General features: G+C 52.9%; 1 protein-coding gene across 1 annotated transcript in view; it reads left to right on the top strand.

The window, feature by feature from the left end:
• ACTN1 (actinin, alpha 1) overlaps positions 1-18,512 on the top strand; it is a gene marked incomplete at its 3' end in the record, with an annotated part of 99,366 nt that overhangs the window by 52,315 nt on the left and 28,539 nt on the right. Inside the window, exons 2-6 of the mRNA XM_005877962.1 lie at positions 4,115-4,229; positions 8,737-8,856; positions 15,315-15,401; positions 17,036-17,123; positions 17,860-17,938. Of these exons, the coding sequence (XP_005878024.1) occupies positions 4,115-4,229; positions 8,737-8,856; positions 15,315-15,401; positions 17,036-17,123; positions 17,860-17,938 (489 nt within the window). The remainder of the gene's footprint in view (positions 1-4,114; positions 4,230-8,736; positions 8,857-15,314; positions 15,402-17,035; positions 17,124-17,859; positions 17,939-18,512) is intronic.

Here is an 18,512-nt window from a genome sequence, read left to right as displayed (position 1 = left end):
CCATCCAGGTCCCGCAGAGGCTGTGCAGGGGGCTGGTGAAGTGAGGAGGGAACTAGCTCTCGCTGCAGCCCTGTGAGCACTCCCAGCGGTGCCTGGGCCTTTTTCCTGAGAGCCCTCAGCATCCCGGAGCCCATTTCTACAATAGTGAGTCCACTGCAGGCCCCATCTCCTTAGTCAGGCTGCGAGCCAGGGGCCCAGCAGTGGGGCTCTTAGAGCAAAGGGAAGGTCAGATCCGACAGGTCCTGGTTGGGACTGAGGCATAAAATGTCCCCCGGCCCTTGGTTTGAATGAGGCTGCACCACAGCTGCTGCGGTAGTGTTGCCCTCCACGTTGGGGTGTCTGGACTAGAGGCCATGGGACCCTCTGTCTCCATCTCGAGCCACAGGCATCACTGGTGACTGTTGGCTTTTCCTCCTGGCTGGACCCCTGGGGCAGCACTAAGGGGCAGGTGCCCTTCCCTGTCCTAAGGTGGGAGCTCCGGTTTTAAGAACAAGGCCTGCCCTGCCCCCAGGAGAAGCTGTGCGCTGCGCATGGAAGTCTGCGTTGCAGGCACTGCCCTCTCCCCTCTGGTGCCCCATCAGCCTCCGCTTGTGCCCCACAAGACCACTGTCAAAATCCTAGGCTTCCTGCACCCCCACCATGGTTTTAGCCCTCTCCCATGATACATCAGCATCAGTTCGAAAAATAAGACTTTTCTCAGACACACCAGGCATCACCTTGAAAACACTGTGCAGTGATTGCAGGGACGGAACCCAGGCAGAGTGTGGTGGCTGGAGGCTGGGAGGAGGTGTGGGCTGGGAGGACAGGGCAAGTCCTCCGAGACGAATCCACAGAAAGGCGTGTCCTTCTCACCATTTCCTGAGCAGTTTCTAGGTGTCAGGCGCTTCGTACATGTTTCTAGTTAATCCTCCTGCTTCTACAAAGTGCAGTTACTATCCCCCATTTACTGTAGGGAACTGAGCCTTAGGGAGGTTCCTCTGAAGGTCACGCAGCTGGTAAATGGTGGGTCTGGGCATTGAACCCAGATCTGGTGCACCCACAAGAGCATGTTCCTTTTTAAATTAATTTTTATTTATTGATTTGAGAGAGAAACATTGATTTGTTGTTTCGTTTATTATGCATTCATCGATTGATTCCTTCGTGTGCCCTGACCTGTGATTAAACTCGTAACCTTGGTGCATCAGCACGATGCTCTAACCACCTGACTACCCAGCCAGGGCTGGGAAATGCCTGTTTTTCATCACTGAATTGCCCCCACCATCTTCTCCTTAGGCCTGCGCTTCCACATAGGAGCTGCTTCCTAGGGGAACTTTCTTACTTGGATGGTGCTCAGTGGCCCCATCATTGCTGACCCCTGAGGGAGCCAGGGGCGGGGCCTTGGAGGTTTTAGCCAAGAGCAGTCCTCAGAACCAGGCTTTGCATGGGAGACCTGAGCAAACACAGGTGCGGTCTGTCTCCAGGCGCAGAGTCCGGCTTCTCCAGGAAATGAGGCAGGCTGCTTTCAACAGTACTTTTCCTCTTGCAAAGCAGTGTCTTCTTACAAAAGCGGCCTCTTCCCCTTTCCTCACACCCCAGCCCCCGTTGCATGACTGAGTGATGATCAGTGAGGTCCCCCAGCCCCCACCTGTGGGGACGAAGGCGATTCCCAGCAGGTCCGTGGCCTGAGACCAGCCCTTTGAGTTGCCAGGCAGAGGCGGGGCCTGGAAGAGAGATGAGAGCAAAGTGCTCTGGCGATACGGATGGTGGTGGTAAATAAAGGCGCCCCGCCCCGTGAATGGACAGTGTGATGACACCTGGCAGAAGTGCATATATGGACAGATGGCAAGCAGGAGGGAATATAGAACTACAAAATAAATTATTTTAACGATTTAAAAACTCATATTTTTTACAACAAAGTTACAACAAAATGAAAATAAAAGCCACTGTACCCTGCCTGCTCTGCCAGTTTTGTGAGGCCAGCGCCAGAGGAAGGGCACCCAGTGGATACTCTTCCTTGTCTTGCCGCATCCCCTTTCCTCTGAGCTGTGTTCTCAGGGTCCCTGAGAGCCTGTCTGGCCCATCACCCCCTGCTGATACCATTCAGCATCACTCACAGGTGCAGTTGGATCTTCCAGGACCTTCCTTTTTGCAGGGGTTCCCTACTTGCTCCTTCGTTCAGTTGCTTGAGTTTTACATCCACTAGTATGTTCGCTGCACAAGGCCGGGTTTTTTGCTGTTTCTTCACTGCTGTGTCCCTGACTTTGTGCCGCGGGACTCTAGGGAGAGCGTTGAGCCCATGCCAGCCTGGAGGTATGGAACTGATAAGTGGCCAGGCAAGGACCGTGCAGCAGGCCATGGGCAATGATGGAGTGGGTGCGGGATGCTCTGGGCTCTGTGCCCCCAACCCAGACATGGTGGGTGGCTGTCAAGAAGGCTTCCTGGAGGAGGTGGTATCTTAGCCTGATCTTGAAAGATGAGTTAGCTAGACATGACATAGAGGATATTCCAGGCCGAGGAATCGGTATATGTCCCCTGTCCACCTCCAGTCTGTGTGCCAGTCTTTCCAAAGACTGCCCCTTCCTCCCTACCTGTGTGGTCTGACATCTCTCCTCCTTGCTCCCAGACTCTTCAGCTCTTGCTTATAAAGCCAGCAGCCATTTCTTTTTCCCAGTGACCACTGGTGTGGCATTCCTTCCTGCTCCTGCCCATTCATTGCCACTTCACTTTGGAGTTCCCCTGGGACAAGAGGAAGTGGTGGTGGGGGTCATGGGTCTGGTGACCTTTCCTAGGAGGGAAGGGTATTTCTAGTGTGGCTGCTGCTGTTTCAAAGAAGAATGCACTGCTCACCATTGAGACTTTGAGGACAGGTGGGAGGAGAGCTGCCTGGGGTGCTGTGGGGACTGAACATTGGCCCTTGAGCCTCGTGTAGCTGTGAGTGCCATTTGGTGCAGAGAAGTCTGGAGCTGCCGAGGAATGGGTTGGGTCTGAAGCAGGAGGTGCTTGTCTCCCATGGAATGTGACAGCCAGGGAGAGACAGGTGCCCAAGTTGTGGAAGGGACATTACAAAATGAAAATGCATACTTTTCTCTCTTGTTATCTTTTTTCTTGTTTGAGTCACCAGGGGGTGCTGTTGGCACAGGACAGCTTGGTTGTGGCCTGCCTGATCATCTGCTTAAATACAGAAAAAGTTTCAATAAAGATTTTATATATATATGAAGCGTCAATGTTGCTGCTTTCTCCCCACAGACTAGAACATTCAACACCAATGGTCTTTCATTTAGGCTCCTTATAGTCCCTTTCTGGAAGTCTTCATATTTTTGAAGCTTAAGGTGCTTCCATCCCCCATCCCAAAGACACAGGCATACACATTGGGGTATTTACCTGTCTCTCTCCTTGTCCTGACACTGTGATTCTGAACCAGGTGCCTGACAAAACTGATTAATCCTTTTACTTGGGTAGCTGCTGAGTATACAAGGATTTAGTAAACTAATTTACCCTATGGCATTTCCCCCGCCCCCCCCCCCCCCCCATGGTATTAATAAGGCTTTATATGTTACCTCTGGGGTACTTCGCCTTAAAACTATGAAGATGGCACTGACTGGTTTTGCTCAGTGGGTAGAGTGTTGGCCTACAGACTGAAGGGTCACAGGTTCGATTCCCGGTCAAGGGCCTGTACCTTGGTTGCAGGTTTGATCCCTGGCCCCGGTTGGGGTGCATGCGGGAGGCAGCCAATTGATGTGTCTCTCTCACACTGATGTTTCTCTCTCTCTCCCCACCCCCGCCTCCTCCCACCTTTCCATTCTGTCTGAAAATCAATGGAAAAAATATCCTCGGGTGAGGAGGAAAAAATTAAAAACAACAATAAAAAACTATGGAGATTGAAACTAAGCCTTATAATTAAGAAGTAAATTAGTGGTACTAATAAATGTGTGGGGAGATGATGTTTTGGACGAAGGCCCAGAGGGGAGGCATTAAAGGAGGGTGCGGCTTCGTCCATCCCACTGGTTCCCACCCATGCCTTACATAGAACAACCAAAGAGATGGTGTGAGGCAGGGGGGCCCTGGGACCCCGTGAGGCCCCTGTGAGCGCCTCAGCGACCATGTGACTTATGCTCGTCTTCTTTCCTTTGCCTAGACATTCACGGCATGGTGCAACTCACACCTCCGCAAGGCCGGGACGCAGATCGAGAACATAGAGGAGGACTTCCGGGATGGCCTGAAGCTCATGCTGCTGCTGGAGGTCATCTCAGGTGAGGTGGGCCACTGGCCTTGGGAGCTTCAGCTGGGCAGGGCCATCCTGGCCCAGGATCAGGTGCTGCCCGCTGGGCCTGCCACTGGGGGAATGCTTCCCTGGCACCCTGCTGCTGCTCTGCCTTGGTCATGGCTAGCTCGGGGCTTTTGAAAGAAGTTGGGGTGACATGTGAGTCAGACCAGGAGACTGCTGCCAATCATCTGTGTGTCCTTGGACAAGTCACTGCCTTTTTGCCTCAGCATCCTTATGTGCAAAAAGAGGGGGTTTGAGAGATGGCCTCTGAGGTCCCTTCTCCGAAATGCTAGGATTCTGTGGTCAAGAATGCAACCACGGCTACACCTAAACCGTGGCTCCAATACAACCTCTCAGCCTAAAGCCACACGATCCCAGGCCCTCTCTGGACCCCAGCTTGGAATGCGGATGTCCAGGTGTCTGGAGGGACGGCTCCCTTGAACACACTCCTCCGCTTTCTGGTGGATACCTCCCTCTCCCTCCTGTTAAGGTTGGTGGTCCTCAGTATTCCAGCCGTGTTCACCCTGGGCAACCTCAGCTGCGCCCTTCACTTGACCTTCCACGTGGTGCCAGTGAGTCCCAGACCTAGTCTCAGTCTAGCCTCCTCCCTCCAGGCCCTTCTTAAATGCTGAACTGCCCTGGGCATCTCCACCCAGACGTCCCCCGGGGTCCACTCAGTGTGTCCAAAACTGTGCTTACCACTCCTGGCCCAGCAGACCTTTTTCCTCCTGCAGTCTCTGTCCTGTTCCCCTAAACCTAATCTAGGAATCAGACAGCTCTGCCTCTGCTCTTCTTTCCAACTCGGCATTCACGCTCCATACATTTTATCTCCTCCTGTTGTCGGCCACCGGCCACCGCCGTGTCATTGTGGTCCCCACCTAGTTGATGCCACAGAGGCCCTCGGAAACCTCCTCTGCTCCTCCCGACCCAGGCAGCCCATCGTCACACAGGCAGCCAGAGGGTCCGTGCAGCAGCCATATATGGTCAGGCTGTTCCCCGCTGGAAACCCTTCGGCGCCTCCCCAGGGCTTTGCGCCTGCAGCCCACATTCCTTAGCACAGCTTGCAGGATCCTTCGTGAGCTGGCACCTGCTTTGGTCTCAGCTAGCTTTTCCCAAAAAGGCCTCGGTCCTCAGGCCCCCGGCCACACTGGAGACATTCAGTCCTCCCGCATTCCGTGCTATCTTTTTTTTTTTTTTTTTACCCCAATACTTTTTTTCTATTTCCCTTGCAGATGAAATTTGAGGTAGTAAAATATATATATAACATAAAAATTTACCATTTTGACCATTAAAAAAATCTTATTGATTGATTTTAGAGAGAGAGAAGGGGAGAGAGAAACATCGATTTATTGTTCCACTCATTCATGCATTCATTGGTTGATTCTTAGATGTGCCCTGACCAGGGATTGAACCCGCAACCTTGTGTATCAGGGCGATGCTCTAACCAACTGAACGCCCTGGCCAGGGCCTGACCATTTTTAAGGGTACAGTTTAGTGGCATTTAGTACATTCACGTTGTTGTGCACCCATCACCACCATCCGTCTACAGAACTGAAGGTCCATATTCCTTAAATGCTAACTTCCCGTTCCTCCGCCCCGAGCCCCTCACAGCCACCATTCTACTTTCTGTCTCTGATGTGACTACTCTGGGAGCCTCACATTAGTGGAATCATACAGATTTTGTCCTTTTGTGACTGGCTTATTTCCTTTAGCATCATGTCTTCCAGTTTATCCATGGTATAGCATGGGTCAGAATTTCCTTCCCCCTTTTTTTAGGCTGCGTAATATTCCATTACTCAGAAGTGGAATTGTTGGATAATATGGTAATTCCATGCTTAAGTTATTTAAAAATTTATTATTTTAATCCTTACCTGAAGATGAAGATTAAAATAATAAAATTTTAAATGGATTTTTTATTTCATTTTTACTTTTTTATAGAGTAAGGGAGAAAGACATTGATGTGAGAGAAACATGATGGGTTACCTTCTGTATATGCCTCCTTTTAGTGTGCGGACGACATTCCAGCCAACTTAGCTACCAGGCGGGGGCAATGTTTAAGTTTTAGGAACTGCCGTACTTTTAGAATATTCTTCTCTACTGACCTCCTCTCCCAACATTTATTAGTTTGAATATTTTCTTAGTTTTAGAAAACCAACCAACTTAGCATTGTTTTTTTTTTTTTATTCTCTAAAACTCAGCTCAAGAGTTTTCTCCAGGAATTCTTCCCTGTCCACCCCCCACCCCCAGTTTGAGTGGCTGCCCTCCTCCAGGCTCCAGTAGCACCCCATTAATTTCTCTGTGTGTCATTTGCCGTGTGGTTTAGTCATCGAGGCTCACTTGTTCTCCCCCCCACTCCACCCTGAGCTCCTTGTGGCCTCATCCCTGTGTCCCAAGTGCTTAGAACTGTGCTTGGCATGGAGGTGGCACTCGGCAGGTGTCAGAGTGACCGGATGCCCCGCAGTGGGCTTTTCTGTGTAACCACCAGTGCGCCCGCTGAATGGCGGCCTGCGCCCAAGGAGGACTTGTGCATGGCTGTCAAGCAGGCTCATCTCTTTCCAGAGGCTTGGGGAGACCGAGTCACCCAGCGTCTCTGGAGATGGGTGGGATGACAAGAGAAGGAAGGAGGTGCTGCCTGCAGAGGTCCTCGAAGTGTGGTCCCTGGACCACCCACACCAGGATCCGAGGCCCCACCCAGACCTCCTGAATCAGAAACTAGGAGGCGGGGGAGCGGCTGGACATCTGTGGTTAGCTGGCGCTCCAGGTGGTTTTGTGCTGACTGAAGTTTGAAAACCGCTGGCCTTGCTCAGGCTCAGCAGGGCTGAGGGCTGGGGCTGGGGCGTGGCTGGAGCAGCTGGCGGTGGTGGGAGGGAATGGGGGGAGTGGCAGTGGTGGCAGCGGTGGCACGTGGCACTGTCTCCATCCAGCCCATGGGAGGGAGCCCCTGTGGTTTCTCATCTGCTCAGGAGGATGGTGGGTGCCCTGCTGGAGAGGCAGGGCAGCGGCCACAGCCTTGGGAGGGCCACATGTGGGAAGTCTTGACTTAATAATAATCCAGCTGTGCCTCCCTGGGAGCTGCCAGGCCAAATGACATCTGCAGCAGGAAAGCTGGGAGCCCCCTGCAGACCTGCTATGCTGACAGGGTGGGCCTGGCCCAGCGTGACGGCTGCCCAGTCCCTGAGCCTGCTCAGCCAGGCTACTGACGTGCCTTGGGGCGAGGTGCCGGGCTGGTGACCATGGCAGATGCAAGGGCCCTGAGTTTCAGGCTCTCGGATGGTGGTTCTCAGCCTTTGGGGGGTTGTGACCATTTAGACACTGAAAGCTGTGTCCCTGCCCCAGGTTTGGGCACGTGTGTTGCACATAAAAATTTTTCAAGTAGTTTCAGGAGGTTTCTGGAGGCCACGGTTCTGGGATGATGCTCTGAATGGGGTGTTCGGAGAACCAACTCCCCCCTGCCCCCCGCCCCCGTGTCCACGCAGCTCCTGGCCCTGAAACCTGAGCAGCAGAAGCTCCCACGTGGAAGGTGGAGATGGGGGTGTGGGGCGTGGCGGCTGAGTGAGGGTGGGGGTTGAACTGGAGCTGAGCCAAGGGCGCCCACGAGAGGCAGTACCAGGACAAGAGCCCTGCTTGTCCAATGAGAGCGGGGTGCTGTGGGCGGCTCCACGTGAACCCCCCTGGGAACCTTTTCACAATACTCTGGGGTCACCCGCACCCCTCTCCCAGGCCCAGGCTAGACTGCATGGAGTTCGGGGCCTTCCCATGTGCTGTTCCTTCTGCCTTGATCACTGTTTCCTGCCGTCTAGGCCTGGCTGTCCTCCCTCTCAGAGGCCCTCTCCTGCACTCCGAGACTCCTCTTCCTCCTGCCCGCCCTCCTCTTCTGCAGCCTCTTTTCAGGCAGTTATTTTAAGCTTTTCTGTGTTTGGGTGTTTGTATGTATTTATTTGTGTGTTTCTCTACTGAACATCTGTCTCTCTTCCTGGGCCATAAGTGCATGAGGGCAGGAAATGGTTTTGTTCACCCCCGTATTCCTGGTGCCCAGCCAAGTCCCTGACACACGTTAGGGCAGTGGTTCTCAACCTTCTGGCCCATTAAATACAGCTCCTCATGTTGTGACCCAACCATAAAATTATTTTCGTTGCTACTTCATAACTGTAATGTTGCTACTGTTATGAATCGTAATGTAAATATCTGATATGCAGGATGGTCTTAGGTGACCCCTGTGAAAGGGTCTTCCGACCGCCAAAGGGGTCGCGACCCACAGGTTGAGAACCGCTGCGTTAGGGGCTTCGTGCAGGATTGTTGAGTGGACGCAAGCAGTTAGGTCCGTGACGTGGGAGAAAGCAGAGCCGCGGTGGGCGCGCCCTCTCATTCCCCGCCCGGCGAGAAGTGAGTGTCCGGCGGGGATGTGCCCTGCATGCGGGTGCTGAGTGAGAGCGCAGCCCCGGCTGGTGGATTATTATCTCACCTTCCCTTTCCCGCTCTTGGTCTGCATTCAGGTGAGCGCCTGGCCAAGCCGGAGCGAGGCAAGATGCGGGTGCACAAGATCTCCAACGTCAACAAGGCCCTGGACTTCATAGCCAGCAAGGGGGTCAAGCTGGTGTCCATTGGAGCGGAAGGTGAGTACGGCCGGCCCTCGGGCTGCCCCTCAGAGCCTGAGCTTATGCTCTCCTGCTCCCCTGGGCCTTTCCTACCCTGACTCCTGCACCCACACATCCTGGGGGCATTTAGAAGTGGGGCTCCCAACACCTCCATCTGGTTGATCTCATGGATTCTTCCTGTAACAACAGTACCTTCCATCTAAGCTCAGCCTCCTTCACCTGTCCATCCGCTCCACCCTTGGCAAACAAAAGTCCACTCCCTGGTCCACACACTGGGGAACCCTGTGTGTGCAGTGCCGCCTCCCTCATCTGCAGGCCTGGCTGCACTTCGCTGCCCAAGGTGGAGAATTCTGTGGGCTGGGGAGAGGGTGCAGATACCGGTGGGTGGAGGGTGGAGGCTGCCCTGAGGCTCCACGGCCCGGAAGGCTGATGCCCACAAGCCTTTAGGAACATTCTTAATAGCCTTTTCCCGCAGAGTAGCTTCTTGGCTCTTTTTCCTTCACTTAAAAGAATTTTTAAGGCTCAGTTGACACCATGATTATCACCTTCTTAATGGTTAAAGGGAGGTAGCACTGCTTCTGTGTGCAGCGTGGTGGCTCTGAAGGATTGGGGGAGGGTCGGGCGATTAGATGAGAATAACCAAACCCCGTCAGGACTGTGTCAGGTGGATTCAGCAAGTATGTATTGGGCACCTGCTGTGTGTGCCAGAGATCGAAAGATGAATAAGATGCAGCCACCATTCATTCATTCATTCATTCGTTCACGGTATGGCCATGGCTGTGATTACTGAGTACTTCCCCTGTGGCAGGTACTGTGCACCAATGCTCTCATTTAATCCTCACACCAGCCCCATGCGGTGGCTCTAATTACTGCTTCCATTTCATGAAAAGAAAACAGGTCCCTCAATAGATTAAGTAACTTGCTCAAGGTCCCATCGTGAGTGGCAAAGCCAGCACTCAAACCCGGGTCTGCGGGACCCCGGAGAGGGGCCTTTCCTTGAGGAGGGGGGCCTTGCTTCAGTCAGTCCACAGGAGCAGGTCTCTTCCCGGGTCGATGACCTTCAAGTCCCCCTCCTCCATTTTCTAGAAATCAAAGGATTTCTGTGTTGCTACATCAAACTGAGAGCCTTTGGCACAAGGGTCTGCAAAGCACAGTCCAGGAGGTCGAAACTGGCCGACGCGGGTTTTTGTAAATATTGGAACTCGGCCGCACTGTTTGTTTACATACTGTCCTCGCCGCTTTCCTGCCATGAGGGAGCGTTGAGTAGCTGTGACAGAGACCGTTTGGCCTACAGAGCGAAAATATTTCCTACCCGGCCCTTCACAGAAAAGTTTGCTGCCTCCTGCCTGTCGGGGACTTGGGCTAGCTTGAGGCAGTCACCGGTGTCCCAGCACCCCTCAGCTGGCCCCTGCTCCTAGCAGTGTGATGCACATAGTAGGTGATCAGTAAATGTTTGAAGGACTTGCACATAGCAGGGTAATTTGTGAGTGGGAAAATGTTCCCTGCCTTTTAGTAAGAAAAAAGAAAAGTTTGTGCTATTAGGGAGGGAATAAAGTCTTGGCAGAAGTTTTCACCAGGCAGAGATGAGAAGCCAAAGAAATTGCTACTCAGGTGATCAGGTGCAGGGTCAGATGCCCTCTGGGGTGGGGAAGTAGAGGATGTGTGAGGTGGGCCACGGGAGGGCAGTAGGGGTGGGTGGGGACTGTGGAGCATACGCACACACTTATATCAGATCGAGAAAGACGGGGCAGCTGCCACAGAGATGCAGCCAATTGCTGCCTGGTGGGAATCCAGGTCCAGCACTGCTAGATCATCCTTTTTTTTCTTTTCTTTTTTTTTTTTTTTTCAAAAGAAGCCAGAAACCCAAATTTTTAGAAATGAAAATTTAACTATTTATGAAAAAAACATGTTTAAGACCTTGTGCACCAAAGGGAAGGAGGGAGAGAAGAGCATGTGCCGAGTTCCAGGTCTGTGCCTGGCTGTCGGTTCACATGGTTGTCCTTCTGCCGTGAGCAGACCTGTAGAGTGAGCGCCACCAGCCACCTTTCACCGTCAGGGGTTCGGGGCTCAGGAAGGCTGCTGGAGTGGAAGCGTGTAGTGCTGCTGATCGCGGGCTCTGGGCCAGGCTGCCTCCATGTGGCAGAGCCGGGACTGCACCCCGGGGTTCCGGTTCCAGAGCTGAGGTCTAAACCTCTTTCCATCACCCCCAGGCACGGCGCCCTCCCCGCAGGGGCGCAGGACAGGACTTCTTCCACGTGCGGTTTTCCTCCGCCCGGAAGTGGCGGGTCAGGGTGGCTGCGCTCGCCTCAGCAGAGGGGTGGGGACCAAAGACCTAAACCCGAACCGCCACCTCTGATCTTTGGAAGTCGTAGCCTTGCTGGCCGTGGTTTCCAGCTCCTTCCCCACAGGCCTCGCTTCTCCAGAGATGTCTGAAGGCTCCCTTCAGGTGGGGATAGCCTTGTCTTCTCGCTGCCCCGGGCGGAGGCTCCCCGCTTTGAAAGCGTCTCTCTCCTTTCATGCTGAGCTCCAGGATCGTGCATGCGGGATGGCCGCTCTGCTGAGCCAGGAAACGAGATGAGCTCCAAATGGGTTTTGTGTATTTTAACGAAATGGATTTCACTGCGTAGACGATACAATAAAAGGCAGTGGAGCGGGTCCCCTGCAGTGAGCTCTCCTGGGGCTCGGGGTGGGCGAGACGTTGCTGGCTGTCCTGACAGTGGAGGGGGAGACCCTGGACCTTTGAAGGGTTGTCAATTGGTGCTGGAACTAGACTCTGATCGGCCCCGAAGTGCAGGACCAGCCGGGAACGGGACCTCTGGGCAGGCTGGTTGTGGATTCCATGCGGAGCCTCTGGGAATAGGCAGGGCTCTGGGGCCTCCCTGTCCCCGAGATGGTCAGATGGAGGCTGGAGGCAGCCTCGGGGAGGGGTTCGTGTAGACACTTCAGGTTGCTTGTATGACCCTCGATTCTGAAATTTTTAGGGTCATGGGGCTGGGGCTTCACCTGGGTGAGTGGGTGGGATTTAACCAGGTGAGGGGACCTAGGCAGGATTTTTTTTAACCTTTTGGGCAGGGAAGGCATGACGGTTGTGGGCCAAGAGCTTGGGCTGGCGGTAATGCCTCAGTGTCCGTCACGAGGGTGGAGGGGATGGTGCCGTAGGTGCAGCGTTGGTCTGGAGGTGGTGACCCCGGGGGCTGGTTTCCCTCCTGTGGGACTCCTCAGTGTCGTTCATTCTGCTGCCTGAACACTGTACTGATGGCGGTACCCTGGGGGGCCGATGGGGGGAAGGGAGAGCAGGTTTCAAGTAAGTCCTAGATGGGAGCAGCTGCATAGCTACTGTAGACCAGGAAAGGCAGAAACGAGCCTCCACTTCTCCCCACACTCACGGCAGCGTTGTTAACCGGGCCCAGTTGTGGCCTTGGGACCTCCTTTTAGACCCAGCGTTCCCTGCAGCCTCCTGACGTAAAGCTTCCTGCAAAATGGGGCGTCCCTGCTCCGAACACAGAGGTGCCTGGGAGAGGACCTGCCTTTCTGGGGAGGGTCGCACGCTGAGGTGGATGGGAGTCAGGTGGGCGCTGGGGCTGGGTGGGGCCCAGGTGTTCAGGGATCACATCCCTCTCTTCGCCTGTACTTGGCTCCTCCGTTTTCTGGAGCGACATTGCTTCTTTGGTGTGAGAATCAGTAAATAAAACCTCTGGACCCCCTGGGGGTTTTCTGGGGAAGGAGGAGAGGAGGAACTAGGAAGCTGCCTAGTCTTCATTAGTGCTGGGAGGGCGCTGAGCCCGAGGCCAGCGGGAGGACTGGGTATGAGGCCTGCACAGGGGGGGATGCAGGGTGGGTGGCGCAGGGGGGACGCAGGGTGCAGGGGGAGCAGCACCGCAGCCTTCACTCCCGGAAAGGCCAACAGGCAGCATTACTACCAGTGGACCTTTTTCTAGACGTTAAACAAATTTCCCCTTGTATTCAAAATGCTGTTCATAAAATTTTGTGGCTGCTTTTTTATGCTTTCCATATTACTGTGTAAAGATTTTCCCTAGTCATTAAAAACCAGAGAATGTAATTTTAATGGCTGTGCCAATTATCTGTTTGTTGGGCACAGCTGTGCTCTGTTCCGGGCGGACAGGCCTGCGTTTCCTCTGCCCATCCACCCACTGGTTAGAGTCCTCCAGTGTTCGTCCACTCGTCCATTCATTCATTCATTCATTCATTCAGCAGATACTGTCTGAGAGCGTTCTCTGTGCCAGGCACTGTGCTGGGCTCTAAGCAGTGGCGCAAAACAGAAAAAATCACGACCCTCCTGGAGCTTATGTTCTAGAAGGGGAGAGAGAAAACACGCACATACTTACATCAGACGGAGAAAGATGAAGTGAGGAGGCAAGTGGGTGGTTGAGGAAAATTTCAATGAGAAGGTGAAATGCGAGTGGAGATGTGGAGAGGGTGTGGAGAGGAGAGGGCAGGGAGAGCTGTGGCTGGAGGGGGGGTGGGAGGAGGGGACCAGGGGCCCCGCCTGCCATCGGCCCCAACTCTGAGTGAGGTGGAAGCCATGGAGGTTTTGAGCAGAGAGGGATGGGGTCTGGACATTTGCTTAGGGAGGCCTTGTACTTTGTACATTCACACGGCTTCTGATTTTGGGCCATGAGAGAGAACCTCACAGCAAGCACCTGCGTACGACGGCCGTATTCTGCGTTTCACATCTGTGGCGAGGGATGGATTCCTGGAGGGAGAATTCACTCTCGGAAAGTTGAACAGCTTCGAGGTGCTTGCTCCTCTTGCCAGATTATTTCCCAGAAAGTGTTTTTTGTTTTGTTTTAGGCTAATGCCCACTTCCAGCCACGTGTGGTCGCCTTGTTGCCATCAAGGCGTATGTTTGCTTTCTTTTTTTTTTTTTTAACTTTGCTGATTTAACAGCTGGGAAAACGGTGTCTGATTTCTTTAATTACAAGTGAGATTGAACATCCTATGAAGGAGTTATTCTATTTCATGCCTCATAAAGTGTCTATTCATGTCCTTTGTCTATTTATCTGTTGTGAATTTAGGCTTTTTTTCTTATCAATTTATATAAACTCTTTAAATGTTACAGATATGAAACCCATTAGAAGGCACAAATGAAAGGGCACTTAAAAAATCTCAAACCTTTACGAACTGACTCTCAACAGACACTCCTCCCCGCCCCCCCGCCGCCCGCCCCCCGCCCCCAGCATGCTCTGCAGAGAGCTGGCTGGGGTTGTGTTTGCTCAGGAACATGGTCGCATGGCGCTACAGCTCCCTGTGTCTCTCACCCAGGCCCTCCCACTCAGGTCTGGGCCCTGCTGGAGTCTGGGGTCCTGGCAGGGGCATTTAAGGCCCCCGTGGGCAGGAAGAGTTACATCCTGTCCCACGTCCAAAGTGGACACAGGCCCTCCTTTGCTCAGCACCCGGTGCAGGCTCCGCAGAGCCCCGCCCGGAAGCAGCAGCGATACCCTGTGCCTCCCGCGGCCAGACAGGAGCATGCACATGCCCCTCCCTTCTCTGAATTTCCTTAATGGAATCCACTCTTGTTTAATGGGTTTGTGGGAAACAAACTCGAGTGGACATTGGCTCAGGGAACCCTGGAAGTTGTCCCTTCTCATGATTCTGTTGCGTCTGCCCTAAGAGCTCGTGTTGCAGGTGGGAAAAGGAAAGTCAGATGCTCTTTGGGTGCCTCACTCTTCACTGGAGTGCCTCACCACGGGGCCAGGTTTCCGTCTCCTGGTCTGGAAGCGGGTGAGGGTAAGGAGTTTGCATTGGATTGTGAGCTGCTCAAGCCCCAAGACTACGAATGGCTCCCTGTCTTGGGCGCTTCCAGGCAGGGCTCATTTATGTTTGTGTTGCTTGGTGCAGAAAATATTCATCGGACTTATAGCATTATTTGAAAAGTTGAAAAAGTGCTGCTTAGACTGAATTTAGTGGGGCATCTTGTTATGGTCTTGCAGCAGTTTGGTTTTTTCTCTTAATTAAAAAATACCCAGTGAATGGCCCGATGAGGTTGATGTGTGAGTTAGCGGAGCCTTCAGGGTGGCAGTTTGCAAACCTTCGTTAGGTGGGTGCTCTCTGGGGCCTGCACTGGCGTGAGGCCGTGCCCAGAGGCCTTTAGCTCAGAGCTGCCAGGACATCTGTGGTGGCTTAGAAACCCTCCCGCTCTCTGTCAGGCTGGTGGACACCCCTCAGGGTTTAAGTCACCCCCTTCTCTGTTTCCTTTCCTGATGTACCCAGTAGAATTGACCATTCCCACCTTGTACCCCCAGGGCACCCCTAGTCTACCACCTTGTGCCTCTGGGACTCCCCCAGATCAGGTCACCTGTGAAGTGCAATTGCACTAACTTTAGAAAATATACGGACTTCCCTCTAGCAGTGGAACATGTGGTCTTTGATTCCCCACATGGTGCACAGAGTGACGTGGGTGCTCAGGGGATGCTAACTCTGCCCCTGTACGATCCATCCTGCTGCTGTTTTTGTAGAAATCGTGGATGGGAATGCGAAAATGACCCTGGGCATGATCTGGACCATCATCCTCCGCTTCGCCATCCAGGACATCTCCGTGGAAGGTAGGCCTGCTCGGTTCCATGACTTCCCCAAGCCCCGCTCCGGGCCTGGCTCAGCCTCGAGGGCTCTCTGGCCTGGGCAGTGGGGCCTGATGGGCCACATCCTGAGCTTCTGACCCATTTCTAGCATCTGTCCTCCCTCCTAGTCCGTAGAGAACTGTTTGAGGTGCTGGTTCCCACAGGCGTGTTGGCGCCAGGGAAACGCCCCACTTTGAGAAAGCCCAAGGTTGCTGTGGGGAAGTGCATTGGAAACCCCGCTTGGCTCTTGGATTGTTAAATCTTGAAAAGGTAGGGGACTAGCAGCCAGGAGGGCCTGCTGGGGTGGGGAGCGGACCCCAGGTCTTCCACTTTGCTCCCACAGCACCCTCTGGTGGCCACTTTGTAGATCTGCAAGGGACCACCACAGGTCAATGATCTCTAAACTTTTGATTCTACATTCCAGCACCCTTTGAGCTATGTGTTTATTTTGTCATAATTTATGTTTATGTATTTCCAAGTGTATTACAAAACACACAAAAACAAATGAAAAAAATAAGATGGAGATAATATTTTAAATTAATTTTAAAGGAAACTTTAAAGAAATCTTTAAAAGGTTTTTATTCAAAGTAACTTTTTAATGAGAACAGCGTGGACTAAATTGCTTGGTTACGGAAATCTTGGCTTGACACGTAGTGATACAGCGATGTGAGGATCTAAGTTTGGTATTTAGGGTGGAAGTGGTTAAAAGATGCCCACAGTAGTCACTTAGAGCATGGTTCTTGTTAGTGATGGTAAATATCAATCCATTTTTCAAGTAGCCTTGGTGAGTTTGATTTTTGGGGGCAGACTTGTTGTCAGCTCCTATTAAACAGTTATTATTTTAATCTTGTAGCTGACGAACTTGAACTAAGAGTAGAAACATTAGCTTTGCTGATTTTTTAAAAAATTGTTTGTGCTTGAATTATTATGTTATCTTTGTAGGAATCGTTTAACGTCATTTTAAAGTTTATTTTGTGAATTGAAAGCCAACGAGGTCATCCAGGAAGCCACTTCACTCAATGCTATAACCTGCAATTCACAGAAGTGAACACATGGGGGCGGTGTGGTCAGCAGCCCTCCTGTTCTGGGAGCTCCTGGGTCCCCTCCAATACCTACCTACCTGCCTTATCTGATAGACATGTGTTGGCTTCACATACACCAACAGAGTTGATCCATGCATTCAATATAAGGAGACTTTAGTTTTTAGATCAACACTCAATCTGAATAGGGGTCCCAATGCTTTCTTTCCATATGGCACACACGCTCCTGTCTAGGGATTCCTGAATTTTAGATTTCATAGACCAATCGGTTGCCCACCTATTTTGTATCGTTACCATTTCTTGGATAGAAGGGAGTGACAGGGTGATAGTCCGAAAGGCCGCTATCTCAGCATTTCGGTGCGTGCTGCAGCTAGCTCTGCACAGCTTCCTAGCTGGCTTCTGTGTCCGATGACTTCTCGGCCTTTGTCAGCATCAGGGCTGGGAACTAGGGGTCTTTGTGGGGACCCTCTATGTGAAGGAGCAGGGTCTGTGCCGTCAAGATGGGGCCTCCCACAAGTCGGCAGCCCTCCCACCGCCGAGCCAGCCCCTGATCGCTCTGCCCGCCTTCCCCCTCCACAGAGACGTCAGCGAAGGAAGGGCTGCTCTTGTGGTGTCAGAGAAAGACAGCCCCTTACAAAAACGTCAACATCCAGAACTTCCACATAAGGTGAGTGCCCGGGAGCTGAGGGGCTCCCTGCAGGACCGAGGCCTTGTCCCCTGGGGCCCGCAAGCCCCCTGGGCTGGGTTGGTCTCAGCCCTAGACCAGAGCAGAGGCCCTTGGGGAAGAAGTCACTTTTCATGGGAGGGGAGGACTGCCGACGCTTAGGTGCCCCTCTCCCTGCCGGCGCTGCCGTGGACGCAGCTACGCCCTTGGTGGTGCTCGGGCTGCTGGGGGTTCTGGAACAGAGCAGACAGGCATGGCCTTGGTATAGGGTAGCTGGGATGTGGCAGGTGCATCTCAACGTGCCAAGCCCCCTAGAGCAGTGATGGCGAACCTATGACACGCGTGTCAGAGGTGACACGCGAACTCATTTTTTTGGTTGATTTTTCTTTGTTAAATGGCATTCAAATATATAAAATAAATATCAAAAATATAAGTCTTTGTTTTACTATGGTTGCAAATATCAAAAAATTTCTATATGCGACACAGCACCAGAGTTAAGTTAGGGTTTTTCAAAATGCTGACACGCCGAGCTCAAAAGGTTCGCCATCACTGCCCTAGAGTCTTGACCCCGGCGCCTGGGTGTTGGCAGACAGGAATGTTCCTGCCCATCCTGTCTCCTCTGACTCCCGCTCTGAAGGGCTGTGTATCCACCTGCGGGAAAAGGAGACCTGCTCGGTGCTTTCCCCATAGTTAGTGTTCCGCCCCACTCACCAGCTCGCCCCCTCCTCTCCCCCGGCAGCTGGAAGGACGGCCTTGGCTTCTGTGCCTTGATCCACCGACACCGGCCCGAGCTGATCGACTACGGGAAGCTGCGGAAGGTACGTGTGCTCCCCCGGCCGCTGGTCCCCAGTGGGCAGGGGTGGGCAGGACTGGGCCCCTGTTCTGAGAGCCCGGGGTCCAGCGTGAGGGTGTCCGTCTCCTTAAATTAGCCAAGAAGACAGCCTATTTAGAAGTAAGAGAAAAACACCTTCGCTGCTAGGGCTCCCTCGGTCCCATATGTGCACAGCATGTGTGTGCGTGCCCACACTCACAGCCCACAAGGAAGAGATGAGAGCCACCGCAGCCGTTTTGTGAGGTGATGGGGTAGTCAGGGGTGTTCCCCCTCCCATTTCCCTGGTTTTAGAAGGCGGATCTGTTACTTTCATAATTTAAAATACTGCACATTCTTCAAGTCACTTATCCGAGCCGTGTCTGAGACTCGCTGTGCAGTCCTGGGCAGGTTCCCACAATGGGTTTGGTCTCCCTCAAACCTGAGGTGTGGCTGCAGGATTTTCTTGAGTCTGTGTGTGTATGTGTGTGTATGTGTGTGTGTGTCTGTGTGTGTATGTTTCTGTGTGTGTGTGTGTGTGTGTGTGTGTATGTGTGTGTGTGTGTGTGTGTGTGCACCTGATG

This window comes from Myotis brandtii, unplaced genomic scaffold (genome assembly GCF_000412655.1).
Source record: "Myotis brandtii unplaced genomic scaffold, ASM41265v1 scaffold536, whole genome shotgun sequence".
Taxonomy (NCBI): domain Eukaryota; kingdom Metazoa; phylum Chordata; class Mammalia; order Chiroptera; family Vespertilionidae; genus Myotis; species Myotis brandtii.
This window is presented reverse-complemented; position numbering and strand designations above follow the sequence as displayed.